The sequence below is a fragment of the Styela clava genome, chromosome 4 (genome assembly GCF_964204865.1).
Source record: "Styela clava chromosome 4, kaStyClav1.hap1.2, whole genome shotgun sequence".
NCBI lineage: Eukaryota > Metazoa > Chordata > Ascidiacea > Stolidobranchia > Styelidae > Styela > Styela clava.
In genome coordinates, this window is record NC_135253.1 from 11377722 (window position 1) to 11394457 (window position 16736).

A 16736-nucleotide genomic window follows, 5' to 3' on the forward strand; every position below is an offset into this window, starting at 1 on the left:
TGTACAGTTGTATCGTACATACAACTTCTCCAATCAACCATGTAGGATGAAACAAACAGCAAAATTCAATCAGTGGTGTCTTAAAACAGCAAATTTGATTTGTATTACGGTATATCAAAACTAATGTCTGAATGTTATGTAACAAAATCAAATTTTGTTCAGTCTTATTATCTGTGTCATGTGAGAAAGTAAACAATCATGCTACTATCCATTATATTTTGTAGGTATCGATGATGCTACAGTTGAAAATGTTATGCAAGTTACACTATTTCAACATATTCAGATATTGGACACCAAAACATAGAGTAGACCAAGGCTTCCCAAACTTTTGAGCTCGTGGCCCTTTTTGATATATTAAAGTTTTTCGCGGCCCTTGTTCTCGCTAATAATGCTAAAAAGTTCTAAATATGCATTTTTGATAATTCATTGACACAGCTAATTCTTAACTTTTAATAGGGCTACTCAATAACAAAAACATCTTTACTCAGATTATTCAATGTAATGGATGCGAATCTTTCTTTCTTAATTCTGCCTAGTTTTTCTTTAAAATGCTCGAAACTCACTCATGTTCCATAAACTCGGTTCAGCAAATGAATAAATTGCGGCCAACGAAATTGCAGCATTAGGGTTTACCTGTTACGTAACAGAAAGTAAATAATTTAGAACGATAAAATGAATTATACACATCATTTGCTCTAATGAGAAACAATAAAACATTTAAAATAAATAAAATATGTGATATGTTTCGAGGCGCACTGAGCAAATCGCCTTCCGGAACCGCTAGCATGGCGATTAAAGCCGGCATTGTTATGCAAGCACGCAAATCGGGTCTTAGGATCAGAATATACATTGTAATGCAAGCGCGATGATTCTACCGTTTAATTCTGATAATTCGGTTTTCTGTAGATAAAGATTATTTATTTCTACTATGTTCAAAAAGCGTTGCGCACCACATCTCCTTTGCGATTTCGTATTTATATTAAGCAGGTTTTTCTACCATGGCCCATTAAATTTGATTTCACTGACTGTTGTTAGATTTTGTTTGTTCGTTTATATTTATATAAAACTCATTGCAAAACTTGAGCATATTTCTGGAGGTCGTCACAATACAATTAAGTTCGAAAACTACTGAGTCCTATAGTTGAAAGAAATCTACTTTTTAAATTGTTAATAACCTATATGTAGCCGCTATTTTAAATGGAAACGTGCTATTAAATTGGTATCATATTTGGGTATTCATATTTCGTATATTAATCTTGTATTCTCTACACTCTCCTAAAATGAGCTCCAGTGTTCAAAAGAAAATTGATGACAATGTCTTATTTTCGGGAAAACACGGTGTGATGATGTATATTCACTCGGAATCGTGAAATTATCGTTTTACACTATTTTTAATGATTGTATTTTAAATTAAGAGTCTGAAAAAGTGCAATAGATATAGTACTTTGTGTAAAATTGGTGTTCTCTTCGCACCCCCTAGAATTCGTTTTGCGGCCCCTCCCAGGGCCGCGGCCCCTAGTTTGGGAAGCCCTGAAGTAGACAACAACAACAGGCATAGAGAACAAAATAATTTTTTTACATACTACATAGTCTTAACATTGTAGTTTCATAGTTGCTTAATGCTGTATTGATACATCTTTTTTTATTATATCCAATTCTAGTTAATTTGGCATTCGAATACTGGTTGAATAGAAATATTCACACTCAAACTGCAAAACTTAACTCCATATTTCATATCTGGTTTTCTGAGCACCTGTGACCGACATTCAGAATTCGTTATGGATCTTTCTATCCATGTTCGGAGAATGAAATTTATGCAAAGGGGTCAATCTGAGGAAACAAATAAATCACTGCAAGAGACAAGTGGAAAAATAATAAATGATGAACAATGGGAAATTGAGTTGCCAACATTATCTGAGAAATGCAGTAAATATGACACAGTAGATATAACAGAACTATGTGATCTCAGATATGGACGAATGTCATTCCAAGGTTTTAATAAACTAACAGAAAAAATGACAAAATATTGGAATAATGAAGCAGTTGAAGATGAAGAAAGAAAATCTGATGAAGATAGTATTGGTTCAATATCAGATGAAGAAATGGCCGACAGATTTACTACTCTAGTTGGAACAGTTGCAAAAAAATATCTTAATAAGAAAAAAGTACCGAAACGTTCGAAAGGCAAAAGAAAATTGATTGACACAGAAAAAGGAACTTTTGATGCAAAGCAAAGAAAACAAGATTCGTCATCATTTTTTATTAAACCTGCAGATGACTAAATTGATACTTATGCGGCCCCTTGTCCTTGTCATGTAGTTTAGATCCAGAAATGAATGACATTGTGTCATTGCAAAATATGATATTCATTGCAATATAATATACAGTACTTCCACCTTGTATGCAATGAAGTGTAACTATCCCTTTATGCTGAATGTGATTCGATGGATAATGAGACATATAGCAATTAGGATTAACACAAAAGTTTTTTGAAGATACCAACTGCTAATTAAACCGCTGTAACTTATCACAAAAAACAGTCTTTAACTATTGCGGTCATACCATATCTGTTTCATAAGTATAAAGTTATGAATACAATTAGTTATATTTTTCACACCATCAATTCTGTAGACTACAATAAATTAGCATTGATGGTATGCTTGAAATTGTTTGTTCATTAAAATATCATGATTTTTACTTCATTGTTATAAGATTATATCCTAATGAATATAACTTCATCGGAAAATTCTACATTAATAAAACAATAGTAACATTTTTCTGTTACTGTATTGCCTAATTAACAAATTGAATATTTTAGCACATTGGTAATATCGTATTCTGAAATGGAATTCTATGGTTTCTTTGATTTATATTTAAACGGCCCCTCGCAGGGCAAACTATTTTCACGGAAATTGCGATTGAGGTGTCACAATCAGTAGAAGAGATCAATATAAAAAATTGGGTAAGTTAATTTTTTCTTATAGATATATAATTAATATAATGTATGATAAAGTTGTTGAATGTTTAATTGTTATTGAAAAGATCTAGTTGTTGAATGCTTATGCAACAATTCGGATGGCAGAGTTTACCAGGACAATATTTAAAAAGTCATAAAAATATGAAATTCTGTATCTAATTCCAGGTACAGTACAAGGACGAACTTTGATGTCATGACATCAGCAAATCTGTCAATTCTTTTATTTTGTTCTTGCAGAAAAAATATTCCACGTTACCAATAGATAATACACACTTTATTAATCGCTAAAAATGCTGATTCTATCATATTGTGGCAGTGTGGAAAATTATAATTTTCAAATATGATAGTATTTAGTAGTATTTCAAATAGTATTTTTACTGTTCAGCTGAAATCAAATGCTCATGTAAGAATTGTTCGTTTTCTTCCAACTCACACATGGCAATACGGAGGAAAGGAAAGAAAGAAAAAGAAATGGTGGAAAATATCCAGAAGGTATGTGATTTTTTCGAGAAATATTACGATACTTTGTCAGTGTTAGGTTATTAACTGGATAACCTAAAAAAATAGCAATTACCTATAAGCCTACTGAGTTTACATTCAAACTTGACTGTTAGGTTTTAAGACCAGGTAAATTTGCTGAGGTAAAAAACTATTTGCTATTTTGTTTGTGTGATTAAATCATTAATTGAATGAAAGTAAAAGTTCTGAATAGAATTGAAAGTTGTGCAATTTTGAAAAAAGATTTTAACAAATAAATCTTTCGATTGATTCAAATGATTCTTTGTTTTGTTAAATGTGCTAACGTATTAGATATGTTTATTATTCACTATTCAAAGGTTGCATAATTTTTTATTTGAATGAATTCCCTAATCATGCACACTAGTGCTAATATAACAATGATAATATTTCAAAATATTGTATGATATAAAACGTGTGTCAAACATTTTTCATATTATTTTACTTTTCATATTTGCAGATAATGATTGATGAAATACAAGTTATTGTCGATTTATACTAGAACAATCATAGGAGATACAGGCCTTCATTATTATCATGGATTGGTATGAAATATTTGAGTAAAAACAATTTCTAATCGAATGCCAATCGAACAGCATCACCATTTAGTGTTTTGAAGGACTGAAAATAATAAGGCAGTACTGGAACTCAATTTGATATAGTAGTGATTGCAGTAATAGAAAAAAATGGGACCTCCTGAAGTATGCGCACCAAGATGGCGCACAACCTGAACTAGGGTTGTGTACCAGGTTATGGTTCAGGTTGTGCGACATCTTGGTGCGCATACCTCAGGAGTATCAAAAAATTTCGACACAGGTTTTCAATGTCATAAAGGGCAAATAAAAACAATTTCCTCTCAGGTCTCTGACATGAGGAAATAGTTGAACTCGTTCAAGAGCCATCCAATGAAGTTGTGTCAATCACGTCATGCACTGGCTTGGGTTACTTATAAATGAGGGATTGACGACTAGCGAATGGTCTGTTCGTACATATCTACTCAAGTTTGCTCTTGCAAAGGTACCCACATCACCACAATCATGGATTGAAGTATCGGGTTCTTCTGTCATTTTCGATTAGTTCAATTTAAAATCCGTTCCAATGCTTCAACATTAATATCGAATTTCCACGAACGACCACCATTCCAACAGGTGCAGTGGTCCCGTCTTTTCTTTGCTCTGTTCCATCATCCACAACGAGATTCATAAAAGAATAAAATCTCTCGCTATGATCCAGGAGTTCTGTGGAACAGAATTATTCTTTTCCAATATTTAAAGGAAACAGATATCTATATGATAGTTGTTTGATGAAATTTAATACAATGGACATGGCAATAACAATTGTTTCAGTTGTATGAATTGTTGAAAAGAAGGTCAAAAGAATCGTGCTTTTTCAATTCAATAAATGTCCGAAGATCAATAAAATGCACTTTGTGTGTGTTGTTTAGTGCGATATAGTTATTACAATCTGGGAATTCCGAAGTAATGTGAATGGCTCTTTGGGTAGCACCATATGGGTGAAGAATAGTATAAATTTATTAGAATATTATATTGTGAGATTTTGCTGTCATTCATTTATTATCTTTATATTTTTTGCAACTTAAATTGCTCTTAACCGTTTTAAATTTAGTTTTTATGAAAATTGATTTCATGCCTTTCCGCATTTTTTTATTACCATTACCGAGCCATAATTATATTTTTCTAATTCACATTTTTATTTTGGGCTTCTTGCTTAATAATTGCTTCTTGGCAAATCTTTCAACAATACTTCCCAGTTTTTCATTATTACTCTTCGTTACTTTTCATGTAATAAACCGTTGATGGTGTTACTCCGTGAATCCTCATGTTCACGTTGGAACATTCTTTTATGTAAAATTGTAAATCAGATATCGCCAGCAGTTGCATAGAAACTTGTACACCTAATCCTACCATTATACGGCGGCAGTTAGTTAAAATACCAGAGGTCTGCCGGGATGAGTTTGGCCCTGGAAATGTTCTTGCTGCCGCATTGCCAAGCATGGGTACGAATTCAGTTAGATCCAAAATATTCCAGTTGGATTCTCACACTGAATTATATGAAAATATTTGACGTACGCTGCTTCGTTTGTGTTGAGCAGTAGGCGTTTGGGAATTCAAAAGTATGAGTCGTGTGCATGATTACATATACTTGAAATGCAGTGTTACCCCGATTATGGAACAAATATTGCTATAATCAAGCATGAAAAGCCCACACAACAAGAATGAAAACAATTAATAATTCAGATAGGCTACGTGGGTTTTACTCTAGAACCGATATATACCTAGAATGCACAAAGTTTTACTTCAAATTCTCAAGTTCATATATAAACCAGAAAGAGAAAATTTATTTTCCCTGCAAATTAAAAAACACATAATATATATGGAAATAGTAATAGAATCAAAACTTTTCAGTAAAAGACGTTAACGGTACGGCCATGAGCAGCCATCTAAGTCTGTTACTACAAACAGATAAATAAATTGGCATAGTAAGTTTATAAAAAACTATGTACAAAACGTAATCTGATTATGAAAAAGATAAATTTTAAATTAGTCTATTCAGGATGAGAAATAATTTTTAAATAAATTTATATTTCCTATTAAAAATATATATATTTCAAAAATTAAGAATTCATTATCAAATATATTATTTTTCTACACTTAAACTTCTATCTGTGTATAATTGTACATAAAAGTTTCTGAAATCTAGGACGTTTTGCGCAGATTTCTGAAACTTGGGTATAATCATACTCAAACAAACGTTCAAACGCAAACAAAATTATTTTTTTTTTCATTTTTGTAGAAGTAATTAAAAAATTTAGGGGTTTTGCTTTATCTTGGATGTCACCCTGTAGAGTGTAGATAAATATATGCAGTGGTGGGATTCAGCCGGTTCGCACCGGTTCTATAAAACCGTCTCACAAAATTTTATAAAATCAGCGAACCGGTTAGCATGACTGAAAAAACATTACTTTTTGTTACAGAACCGACTGAAAAAAATATGACTTTTGTGATGGAACCGGCTGACGAAAAAATTGAATCACACCACTGTGTGCGACATGGTTGACGGATTTCTCGCCGCCGCATATATGGGCAACGGTTTTCGCGGTGTCAGAAATTTCGGATGCCACGTTAAGCGGACAGGCAATTATCTTAAAATATCGAACGTGCAATTTCTGATTATTTCGTCACCGTTTACGCATTGTGCGGTCGATTAGTTAAAAATTAATAGGACTTCGTGGCGATGACGAGTAGTGGCATTTCCACAGACCGTTACAGATGAGTAATTTGTCGCCAACCAACTTGGAGGCAAACTCAGCATTTGACGACACACCACGATGGCAAAGAGCAGATCAGGAAACGTACACCGACGCGGTCCATCGAAGAGTGGGTCATCGGCTCAAAAAATAACAGAGGAAAGCGAGTCTCCATCGAGGAGTAAGTCATCGCCTCAGAAAATCAAGAAGGAAAGCGAGTCTCACAAGGTTTCGACTCTATGTCAGAAATTGGCTTTTGCGTTAGCTTTATTGGTCGTTACTTTTGCGATTTGCCTGACCTTCGCACATGTCAACTCTCCGATCGCAGCTGTTTCAGTAAATGATATTCATGACGTTCGTCAATTGAAATGGACCAATGTGGAGAACAATAACCTTGCACATGGAAGAAAGTTGTTGAATGAACTGCCGGGACCCGAATCCATTGTAGTGGACGAAGAAGGGAACTGGTACACTGGACTAATAGATGGTAGAGTTGTTAAAATTATCAAGGCCGGGAAAGAGGAACAAGTAGTGGTTGACATAACAGCATCTTATGATTTTGCAATAGGGAGTAAACGAAAAGGCAAACGACCGCTCGGTATTCGTTTAAGCAAATCAACGCTTTATTTTGTGGATGGTTATCAGGGATTATTTTCAATTGATATAAAGACAAACCAATGGAAAAAAATTGTTGGCTACGATGAAGTGGAACCACATATGATGTTTCCTGACGATTTGACAATTTCTTCAAATGGAAAAACAATATATTTCACCGATGTAAGTGAAAAATGGGACTATGACAATGTGACGTTTAGTATTATAGAAGGAGAATGTTCAGGTCGCATTTTTAAATGTGACGTTCAAAGCAAACGCATCGATTTGATTTATAGTGGCCTATGCTTCCCTAATGGAATCGAACTGGATCGTAGTGAAAACAATCTTCTGGTATCGGAAAATGCTCGCAGGAGAGTTATTGTGATTGATTTGGAATCCCGAAACATCGTGAAAACCATCAAATTACCGGGAGGCCCTGATAATATTAGGAGAGCAAGAAATAACGGTTATTGGGTGGCTATACCCACTCCACACCATCCTACCACAGACTTTATATGGGCGTATCCTGCACTCCGCAATATTATTGCTAGCATATTGGGGAGAGAAGGTTTATTTCAACTCGTTGATCTTAACCAAGGAATAATCGTGAAACTCACTGAAACTTTTGAGCCTGAAAGCATCCATTATGATGTGGACGGTAAGGTTTCGAAAGCAATAACGGAGGCCTCCGAATTGGACAATGGAGAAATTTTGCTTGGTAGCTTCATTCAAAGTGGAATCGTTCTATTGGATGGAAAATCACTGTAGTTCAGCTAGTGTATGTTTTTCAAGTCGTAATCAAACATACGCTGACGCGCCCGGCGTCTGATCAATTATTTGCTTATTGTGTTTGCAATAAATTCCATTACTCACTATCAGGTTAACAAACGATCAGTATTGGTAGGAATTTATTGTGTTTGCAATAAATTCCATTACTCACTATCAGGTTAACAAACGATCAGTATTGGATTTATTGAAAATTATGAAAAGGTCGATAAAACGACCCACGTCGTTGCTTGTTCCGATTTCATATATCATATATATATGTATAAAATATATATATATATATATGTATGTATAAAAAAAAAACGATAGACTTACCAAAAACTACTGACGTCTCTTACATTTCTTTGTTCATTAAAATTTGATTCAATATCATTACCGAAAATTTCATTCATCTCCAAGATTTTTACTGAATAGGGCTATCGGTACGAATAGGATGTGTATTCCATATCTATCGTCCCATATGTATGATCTAAATTGACTAATTAATTCCTTCGCCTTGGTCGGTGCTATGTATTAAATTAAACTCAGTTACTGACTTAGACCTCTTTGTGAGCTTGCACTGCACTGTTTCGAATCGCGTGGGAACAAATATGTTCCAGAGGAATGCTATACTCCTCGCCTCAGTAGTTTGGTTCACGTTACTTCTTGTCGGTTACGGCTCCTCTGTCTACCATGTATCTGAAACAAATAACTGACTAATAATCCTATACCCGACATGGACTGGTAATCGAACAAGGGGCCGCGGTTCGTCATATGATTAAACCGTCTCCTTTCCCCGGGGTGAATATGTAAATCCTAATGAATGACAAATATACGAGGACAGATGCTGGACTAAGTTAAGGCGAAAGATTATAAATGCATACAGCGTTGTGAATCGTATCTAATTGATGGTATTAATATATATATATATCGCACACGATTCAGCTCGACAGGGAAAATAATGAGTGACTACTGACCGACGAATCATGAAAAGGAATTCTCAAACAATTTCAAGCCTTATTTTACCTGATTTCTACCAGCTAACTTACTGCAATACTAAGTTCCTTCCCAAACTAATAATAATTTCCTCTCAACGAATGAATTTAAAATTCGACCTTCTCATGCATTGCTGAACATTTTGACGATCTACAATTTTTTTTTTATTAAATTATCTTTGACTGTAACAAAATCAAAATTTGCACGATAGAGTTACCATTACGAATCAAATTCTTGTGTCCTGAGCAAGTGTTTGGTGATTTTCGTTGTCTTGTACATCTAAAATCATCAGACACAAAAGACAAATAATGTTTTTCTCCAAACCAGACATTGATGCCGATATTCGATTACTTCATGAAATTCTACTTCCGACATTTTGGGGAATTTTGACAAATCGACAGCATCTGGCACAACCGGTGAATCCTGGTCGATGGGGAACTGCACCTATATAAGCCTTAAAAGCGAGAATAGTTGATGTACGGAAAACTCGAAAATACAGATTGTGAGGACAATTATTTCTACTGCACCTCTCCTAATATGGGTCCAACGGATCAAATAAAACATACCGTGCTTATGCCATTTATATATTTTATATGGATAAATAGGATAGCAACAAAATGAATAAAATTTGGTCTGAGTATATATATACAAACATTCACTATTTTGAGAAAAATGTCAAATAAAAGTCACCAAAAGCACACTTTTGAAGTTTTCAAGATGTTACTATATTTGCTAGCATTTCCTGCAACAAGATTAAATTATTGTAGTTGATTTTCACGTGATAATTTGAATTTAATTAGACTTAGGTATTTTTAATATACCTGCGACGTGAAGCTGCTGTTAGCAATTAACCACGTTTTTCGCCCGACAGAAGATGAAGCATATTGTCATCGTCATGAAAAAGATAATTAACGCCACCGGAGCTTATCAATAAATTAATATATATATTGTATCTCAAATACAAATTTACATTGAATTGAATTTCCTGGGATGCCGGTATCATCTTTTCTGAAAAGTAGGAGTTTTCTTGCATCGTTTAATTTCTATATATACAGCTGTTTGTATTTTTTGCACTGCTATTTTTTCCATCTTCCCTGACTAAATGGGTAACACATGAAAAGGACAAGAAATAATGTATTCAAAAGATGATGGAATTATTCGAATGATTTTTGTCAACATTTATTTCAACAGCATATTTTTTCCACCAGTCGTTTAGTCTGCACGAGACTTGTTATCGGGGATTTACCGGAATCATTGACGCAGTCGCGCCAGTTAAGGGTAAGAGCAAGTCCATAAACAGTTATATATATACATGTATAATATACTTCGTGTAAACGTCGATAGAAAGCAAAAGGTTTCTATCAATCTTTGTTTGAGTAATAATGTCATTTATTTGGAATAGTGAAATATAATAATTAATTATAAATAAATAAATTCGTTGAAATTATATGAAACTGACGATAACTCCGAAACCAATTATCAGAACAAAAATAGCGTGATAAAGTAACCTATGTACTTACAGTTGCTGTTATTTCTTCGCAGTTTATAGGAATTGGGAAAGGTAGATTTTTTAAAATTGTGTGATTACTTGGTATCATATCGTCTCAGCATAGATCTTCTACTTCCGTTTCAAACCGATCGAGAAAATCGCTAAAACGATATAGATCAAAATAAGAACTTGCTACAATATTTTCTACAATCGCCGCCATTTCGCCTTTTTCTTGTTTTTGTTTTGTTTTTATAATGCATTTTTATAAGATTCTCGCATTGAATTATTGCTGAAAACTGTTTCTTAGTGTGCGCGACAAACTCAGCGAGGGATGGATTTTATGTTTTCAGTATTTTTTGTGTTTGGGGGACCTCTTTACAATAAAAAGTCTCATACAATTACATATGTATCTTTCAAATATTTAAGATACGATTCGGGAAAATATTTTCGATTCTGAAATCACCAGGTATTTGTAAATACACAGCCCTCGGGTACTAGAAAAGATCATTTCATCACTCGAATAAAAAAGAATGGAGAGAATAAAGTCTGAAGCTTGTTTGTTTAATAAATGAATTGCAAGTTGCTCTGTTCCAGGAGTCCAAGTTTTTATAGAAGACCTGATAACCAAGTGAACATTTTGTCATGAAGCTTCGAGGAACAAATTCGAACCCTCCTCTTTTCCATTCCTTACGGTGATCGACTTCACCTCGAACTTACCCAAAATTCTCTCTAATAAATGTCACATTTCCAAGCTAGAAGCAAAAATTCGAAAATAGTCAAAAATCCATGCAATTGGTGGGTATTCTTGTAAAGTATTGCACTTGTATATTTAAACCTAGTTGCTGCTTGATTAATCATTATATTTCCATAAACGCGTTCACTGCATAAACTTTTTGGCGATCGTGAATAGTAACTTTGATAATAATTAGAACCTAAAAATTTATTTATTCCAATTTTTGTATACATGTCACATTGCTATCTATCACTCTGTTTTTTCTGAATCTGTCGAAATATTACCGGTTTTCCAGGAAGGACGTATCGTAATAAAACGAGTAACCAGATATCAATGCTTGGCATTCTTCTATATGTGTCCTCGAATAATTGGGCCCTGCTGACCGATTTGCTGCAGATGACCTGCTACGAAAATAAAATCTTTATTCATTCAGTTTATTGCTAATATGTAAGTAATCTGAATTATCTATTTATCAAAGACTTTCATGACTCAACAAATAAGGGGTATGTATATTCGCCAGGTAGTGGTTTTGTCAACCATGACGATGCGTAAAATTAAGCGTATGATCTCCCGGGTAAGTCATGAGGCGATGTGGTAAGAGCAAATTCTCTTTTTAGATTTAGCTGTGATCCATAAGTTATGTATAACAGAATTATCCTTTTCCATTATTCCGAGAAAACAGATATCTATATGAATGTTGTTCGATAAAATTTAATACAAATAAGACATGATAATAACTAATAACAATTGTTTCAGTTGTATGGTTTGATGTGTGTATGTTATTTCAGTACGATATAGTTGTTACAATTTGGGAAATCTGAAGTAATGTTAATGACTCTTTGGGTAGCACCATATGGGTGAAGAATAGAATAAATTTATTAAAATATTATATTGTGAAATTATACAGATTTTATAAATTTTACTGTCAATCATTCATTTATTATATTTTTATTTATTTTATATATATATATACTCTGCAACTTAAATTGCTCTTAACTTTTAAAGAGTCGTTTTAAATTTAGTTTTTATGAAGATTGATTTTACGCATTTATGCATTTTTTATTACCATGCCATAATTATTTTTTTTATAATTCATATTTTTATTTCGGGCTTCTTGTTTAATAATTGCTTTTTAACAAATCTTTTAACAATTCTTCCCAGTTTTTCATTATTGCTCTTTGTTACTTTTCATGTAATTAACCGTTGGTGGTGTGACTCCGTGAATCCTCGTATGTAAGATTGCAAATCAAATATCGCCAGCAGTTACATAGAAACTTGTACACCTAATCCTACCATTATACGGCGGCAGTTAGTTAAAATACCAGAGGTCTGCCGAGATGAGTTTGGCCCTGGGAATGTTCTTGCCTTCGCATTGCCAAGCATGGGTACGAATTTCATTAGTGATTGTTTTTCTTTCGATCTCGTCGTCTGCACATGAGAAGAAAAAATCCCACAAATTCAATTGGATCCAAAACATCCCAGTTTGATTCTCACACTGAATTATAGCACAATAAATTGTAATAGACATAGAACTTGAAAATATTTCACGTCCTCTGTTTCGTTTGTGTTGGGCACTAAGCGTCTGGGAATTCAAAAGTATGAATCGTGTACATAATTACATATAATTGAAATGCAGTGTTACCTCATTTTTGGAACTAAAATTTTTTCGGCTTTTATGACGTCCTAGCCGCGTATTAAACCCACGTAACCGCTGGTCGGTTACGGCTTCCTCCACCATCAAGTCCATGCATCCGATGACTAAGTAGTCCCATACTTGACATGGTATGGTAACCGGACGGAAGGCCGTAGTTCGTCATATGGTTAGGTCGTCTTATCAACTCTCCTCGCCCCCGGAATAAATAGGTAAATCCTATTAACGGTGCGACCATTGACGGTCTCTGAGTCTGTTACCACTTATTACAAACACGTGGCAATGTAAACTGCCACAGTTTCCGATTTATTGCACTCTCCGTTTATAAAAAAGCTATGTACAAAACGTAATCTGATTATGAGGGAGATGAATTTTGGATTAGTCTAATCAGGATAGAAAATTATTCAAGAAATTTATGGGTCCTGTTTTTTTGGGTGTCACCCAGGGCTGATGCTAGGAACTGCGGGGCCCAATTAAAAATCTGATGGCGGGGCCTCTACTCTTTATAGTAAAATTTATGTATGTTCATATTTCATAAAAAAAAAACATATATAAATACAAACAAACAAAAAAGACATTTAATAGGTTTCACTTTAAACAGCACAAAAGGCAAAATAGGTAATTATATTATTATGCTCATTCAGAAAAAGACTTTTGTAGCCTTTTTATTAGCAAAATTATTCAAAATATTTTCAACGTCAATAGCTTTAGTAATTTCGCTTTCTATAGACAGCAATTCTTTCACATTTCTTGGTAAGCTGTTCCCAGGAATATTAGAGGGACCTTTCATTGCTAAATAATCTCTAACATTGTTATTCATAGCTGTTGGCCAATTTTCTAGATTATCGTTCATGATATTTACAGCTGTATTTATGGATGATACATCATTGTATGATGTCTGAGCTTGCGTCTTTCCCGTTGTGATTATACTTTCTGTATCGGGACCGTCCTGTGATGAATTGAGATTGTCCTTAATTTTATTCACAGCTGTGTCATTCTTTTCTAATATGGTATACTATATATATCATAATTGTATTGGTAAACTGCTATTGGATTCATGGTTATATTATTTTCTGAATTGTTGTTATATTCTTCATTCTCAATCCTTGGGCGCGACAATGATTTTATCAATAGCTCTCTTTGTTTTTCATTTTCAGCTTCCGTTCTGTTATAGCGTGTCTAGATTGACAAACGATCCTACAATAACTTCCGCAGTATGCGAAAGTTATTGTCTCACTACAAGAGTAGTGTGATAAATTTTATTCGCAACGGTAGCAGTGGCATCAAAATGCCGAATTTGTTCTAGTTCTAAGCAAGTGAGGAAATAGACTTTAGTCACATTCAAAACCCATCCTACGCGCGAAAAAAGGGGCATAAACAAAACGAGTTTAATTAACATTAGCTCTTATCGGGAATGTGTTTACTAGAGCAGATTTTTGCATTTTTTGTAATTTTCTAGTTATCTTTCATTGTAGACGTGTGCGTTTTTAAAAATAGAATATTTTTTATATATTTGTTGATATTTTTATCATGATAAACGTGGTCAAGATTTTTGATAATAGTTCATTGAAATTTTAATGGGCGTGGTATTTCCGCTGGCGTCTCTCTCACTATACCATGACATTGCAACTGCTCTTGCTTTTTATTCTGTGATAACGGAATACCGGGATCAAAACACACCGGTAGCGTATTTGGCATTTAGTTAAAGACCTATTTTAGTTCAAACGGCGCTTAGCTGAAATGTTAGTCTATTCAGTCAGATTCACTTTTCCTTACTGGCTTTGCGCATATCCTACCTTTCTTTGAAGCCATGCTGACATGTTTTCCAACTCCTACCTATTGGCTAACATTTCTGTTACGATATAGTTTCCACCGGTACCGGTAATTTAAATACCACGCCAGCATGCCTTCAGTAAATGGTTGCTAGCTGTACAGGTATAAATGCGTAAAACCTGTAAACAAACGCGAGTGAAATGGTATAGAATCTATAGATTATAGACTGTCAATGTTGATGAACGCCTCCAGCACCGAACCAAAGGCGACATTAGCTCCGCAGTTGACGCGCATATTTCACTATAACGGGTTGGCAGAATGTCATGGCAAAACGCCAGTTGAAACACCACGCCCAATAAAATTTTAATGTACGAATATAAAAAATACTTGACCATGTTTATCGTCACAAAAATATCTCAAAATCACCTTTTTTAAAAAAAAATTGCCCGCGTTTACAACAAAAGATAACTAGAAAATCACAAAAATATAAACATTTCTGCCCTGGTGATCACATTCCCCATACGAGCTAATGTTAAAATTGTTTTGTTTATGTCACTTTCATTTTTGCGCGTAGGATGGGTTTTGAATGACTAAGGCTATTGTAAAATAGATACTGAACTTTGAGCAGTCATGTAACATTCATTCAATATTAATTTTTCGCTGTTTGGATAATACTTGGCAAAGTTTTTCGAAGAATTTTCAACACTTGCGAATAAAAATTAGGCACGCCCATTATCTGAATTGTATGATGTGAATAAATAATGAAACATTTACTCCGGGTACAATTAAATATTCAAATCAACAACTTAAATGAAAAAATACCAATTCTGTGTCGATTTTAATAATAATGTGTCCACAAAGCTTTCTTATTAGCAGCGGTGGAATTTTTTGTATGCGTGTGAAGTTATCTGCACATTCAGTGTCCATTCGTTTTTGTGTGGGACCTTATTACCAATCAGTTGATCGCGTTCGAAAGCAGGTTGGTCCCCTATATTCTTAGGTTTCATTCGGTTTTCGCGAGGTCAAAAATGTCTGATGCCATGTTAAGCGGGCAGGCAATTATCTTAAAATACCAAACATGCAATTTTTGATTATATCGTTGCCATTTACGCATTGTGCAGTTAAAACGTTAAAAAAAATAGGACTTCTTCGTGTCGGTGACGAGAAGTGGCATTTCCACAGACCGTTACAGATGAGTAACGACCACTCGGTATTCGTTTGAGTAAATCGACGCTTTATTTTGTGGATGGTTATCAGGGATTATTTGCAATTGATATAAAGACAAACCAATGGGAAAAAATTGTTGGCTACGATGAAGTGGAACCACATATGATGTTCCCTAACGATTTGACAATTACTTCAAATGGAAAAACAATATATTTCACCGATATAAGTGAGAAATGGGACCATGACAATGTGGCGTTTAGTACAATAGAAGGAGAATGTTCAGGTCGCATTTTTAAATGTGACGTTAAAAGCAAACGCATTGATTTGATTTATAGTGGCCTATGCTTCCCTAATGGAATTGAACTGGATCGCAGTGAAAACAATCTTCTGGTATTGGAAAATGCTCGCAGGAGAGTTATTGTGATTGATTTGGAATCCCGAAACATCGTGAAAACCATCAAATTACCGGGAGGCCCTGATAATATTAGAAAAACAAGAAATAACGGTTATTGGGTGGCTATACCCGTTCTACATCATTCTACCACGGACTTTATATGGGAGTATCCTGCACTTCGCAATATTATTGCTAGCATATTGGGGAGAAAAGGTTTACTTAAACTCGTTGATCTTAATCAAGAAATAATCGTGAAACTCACTGAAACTTTTGAGCCTGAAAGCATTTATTATGATTTGGACGGCAAAGTTTCGAAAGCAATAACGGAGGCTTCCGAATCAGACAATGGAGAAATTTTGCTTGGCAGCTCCATTCAAAGCAGAATCGTTGTACTGGATGGAAAAGCATTGTAG

At 34.3% G+C, this 16736-nt stretch overlaps 3 protein-coding genes across 3 annotated transcripts; all 3 read left to right on the forward strand.

Moving 5' to 3' along the window:
- The first annotated feature begins 1641 nt into the window (after positions 1 to 1641).
- Positions 1642 to 5364, forward strand: LOC120326678 (M-phase phosphoprotein 6-like). Its single transcript, XM_078112052.1, has 4 exons — positions 1642 to 2962; positions 3363 to 3469; positions 3954 to 4038; positions 4354 to 5364. The coding sequence occupies exon 1, from the start codon at positions 1779 to 1781 to the stop codon at positions 2280 to 2282; it is 504 nt and encodes a 167-aa protein (XP_077968178.1). The 5' UTR covers positions 1642 to 1778; the 3' UTR covers positions 2283 to 2962; positions 3363 to 3469; positions 3954 to 4038; positions 4354 to 5364.
- A 1198-nt stretch (positions 5365 to 6562) lies between these two features.
- On the forward strand, positions 6563 to 8258 carry LOC120326125 (adipocyte plasma membrane-associated protein-like). The gene has a single exon (XM_039392357.2). It carries the CDS (start codon positions 6843 to 6845, stop codon positions 8121 to 8123), a length of 1281 nt encoding a protein of 426 aa, XP_039248291.2. The 5' UTR covers positions 6563 to 6842; the 3' UTR covers positions 8124 to 8258.
- A 7836-nt stretch (positions 8259 to 16094) lies between these two features.
- LOC120325910 (adipocyte plasma membrane-associated protein-like) lies at positions 16095 to 16736 on the forward strand. Its single transcript, XM_039392086.2, has one exon. The coding sequence runs from the start codon at positions 16095 to 16097 to the stop codon at positions 16734 to 16736; it is 642 nt and encodes a 213-aa protein (XP_039248020.2).

Bases quoted from the DNA above. Each gene is read 5' to 3' on its own strand.
- LOC120325910 (XM_039392086.2), top strand. From the start codon at position 16,095: ATGTTCCCTAACGATTTGACAATTACTTCAAATGGAAAAACAATATAT.
- LOC120326125 (XM_039392357.2), top strand. From the start codon at position 6,843: ATGGCAAAGAGCAGATCAGGAAACGTACACCGACGCGGTCCATCGAAG.
- LOC120326678 (XM_078112052.1), top strand. From the start codon at position 1,779: ATGGATCTTTCTATCCATGTTCGGAGAATGAAATTTATGCAAAGGGGT.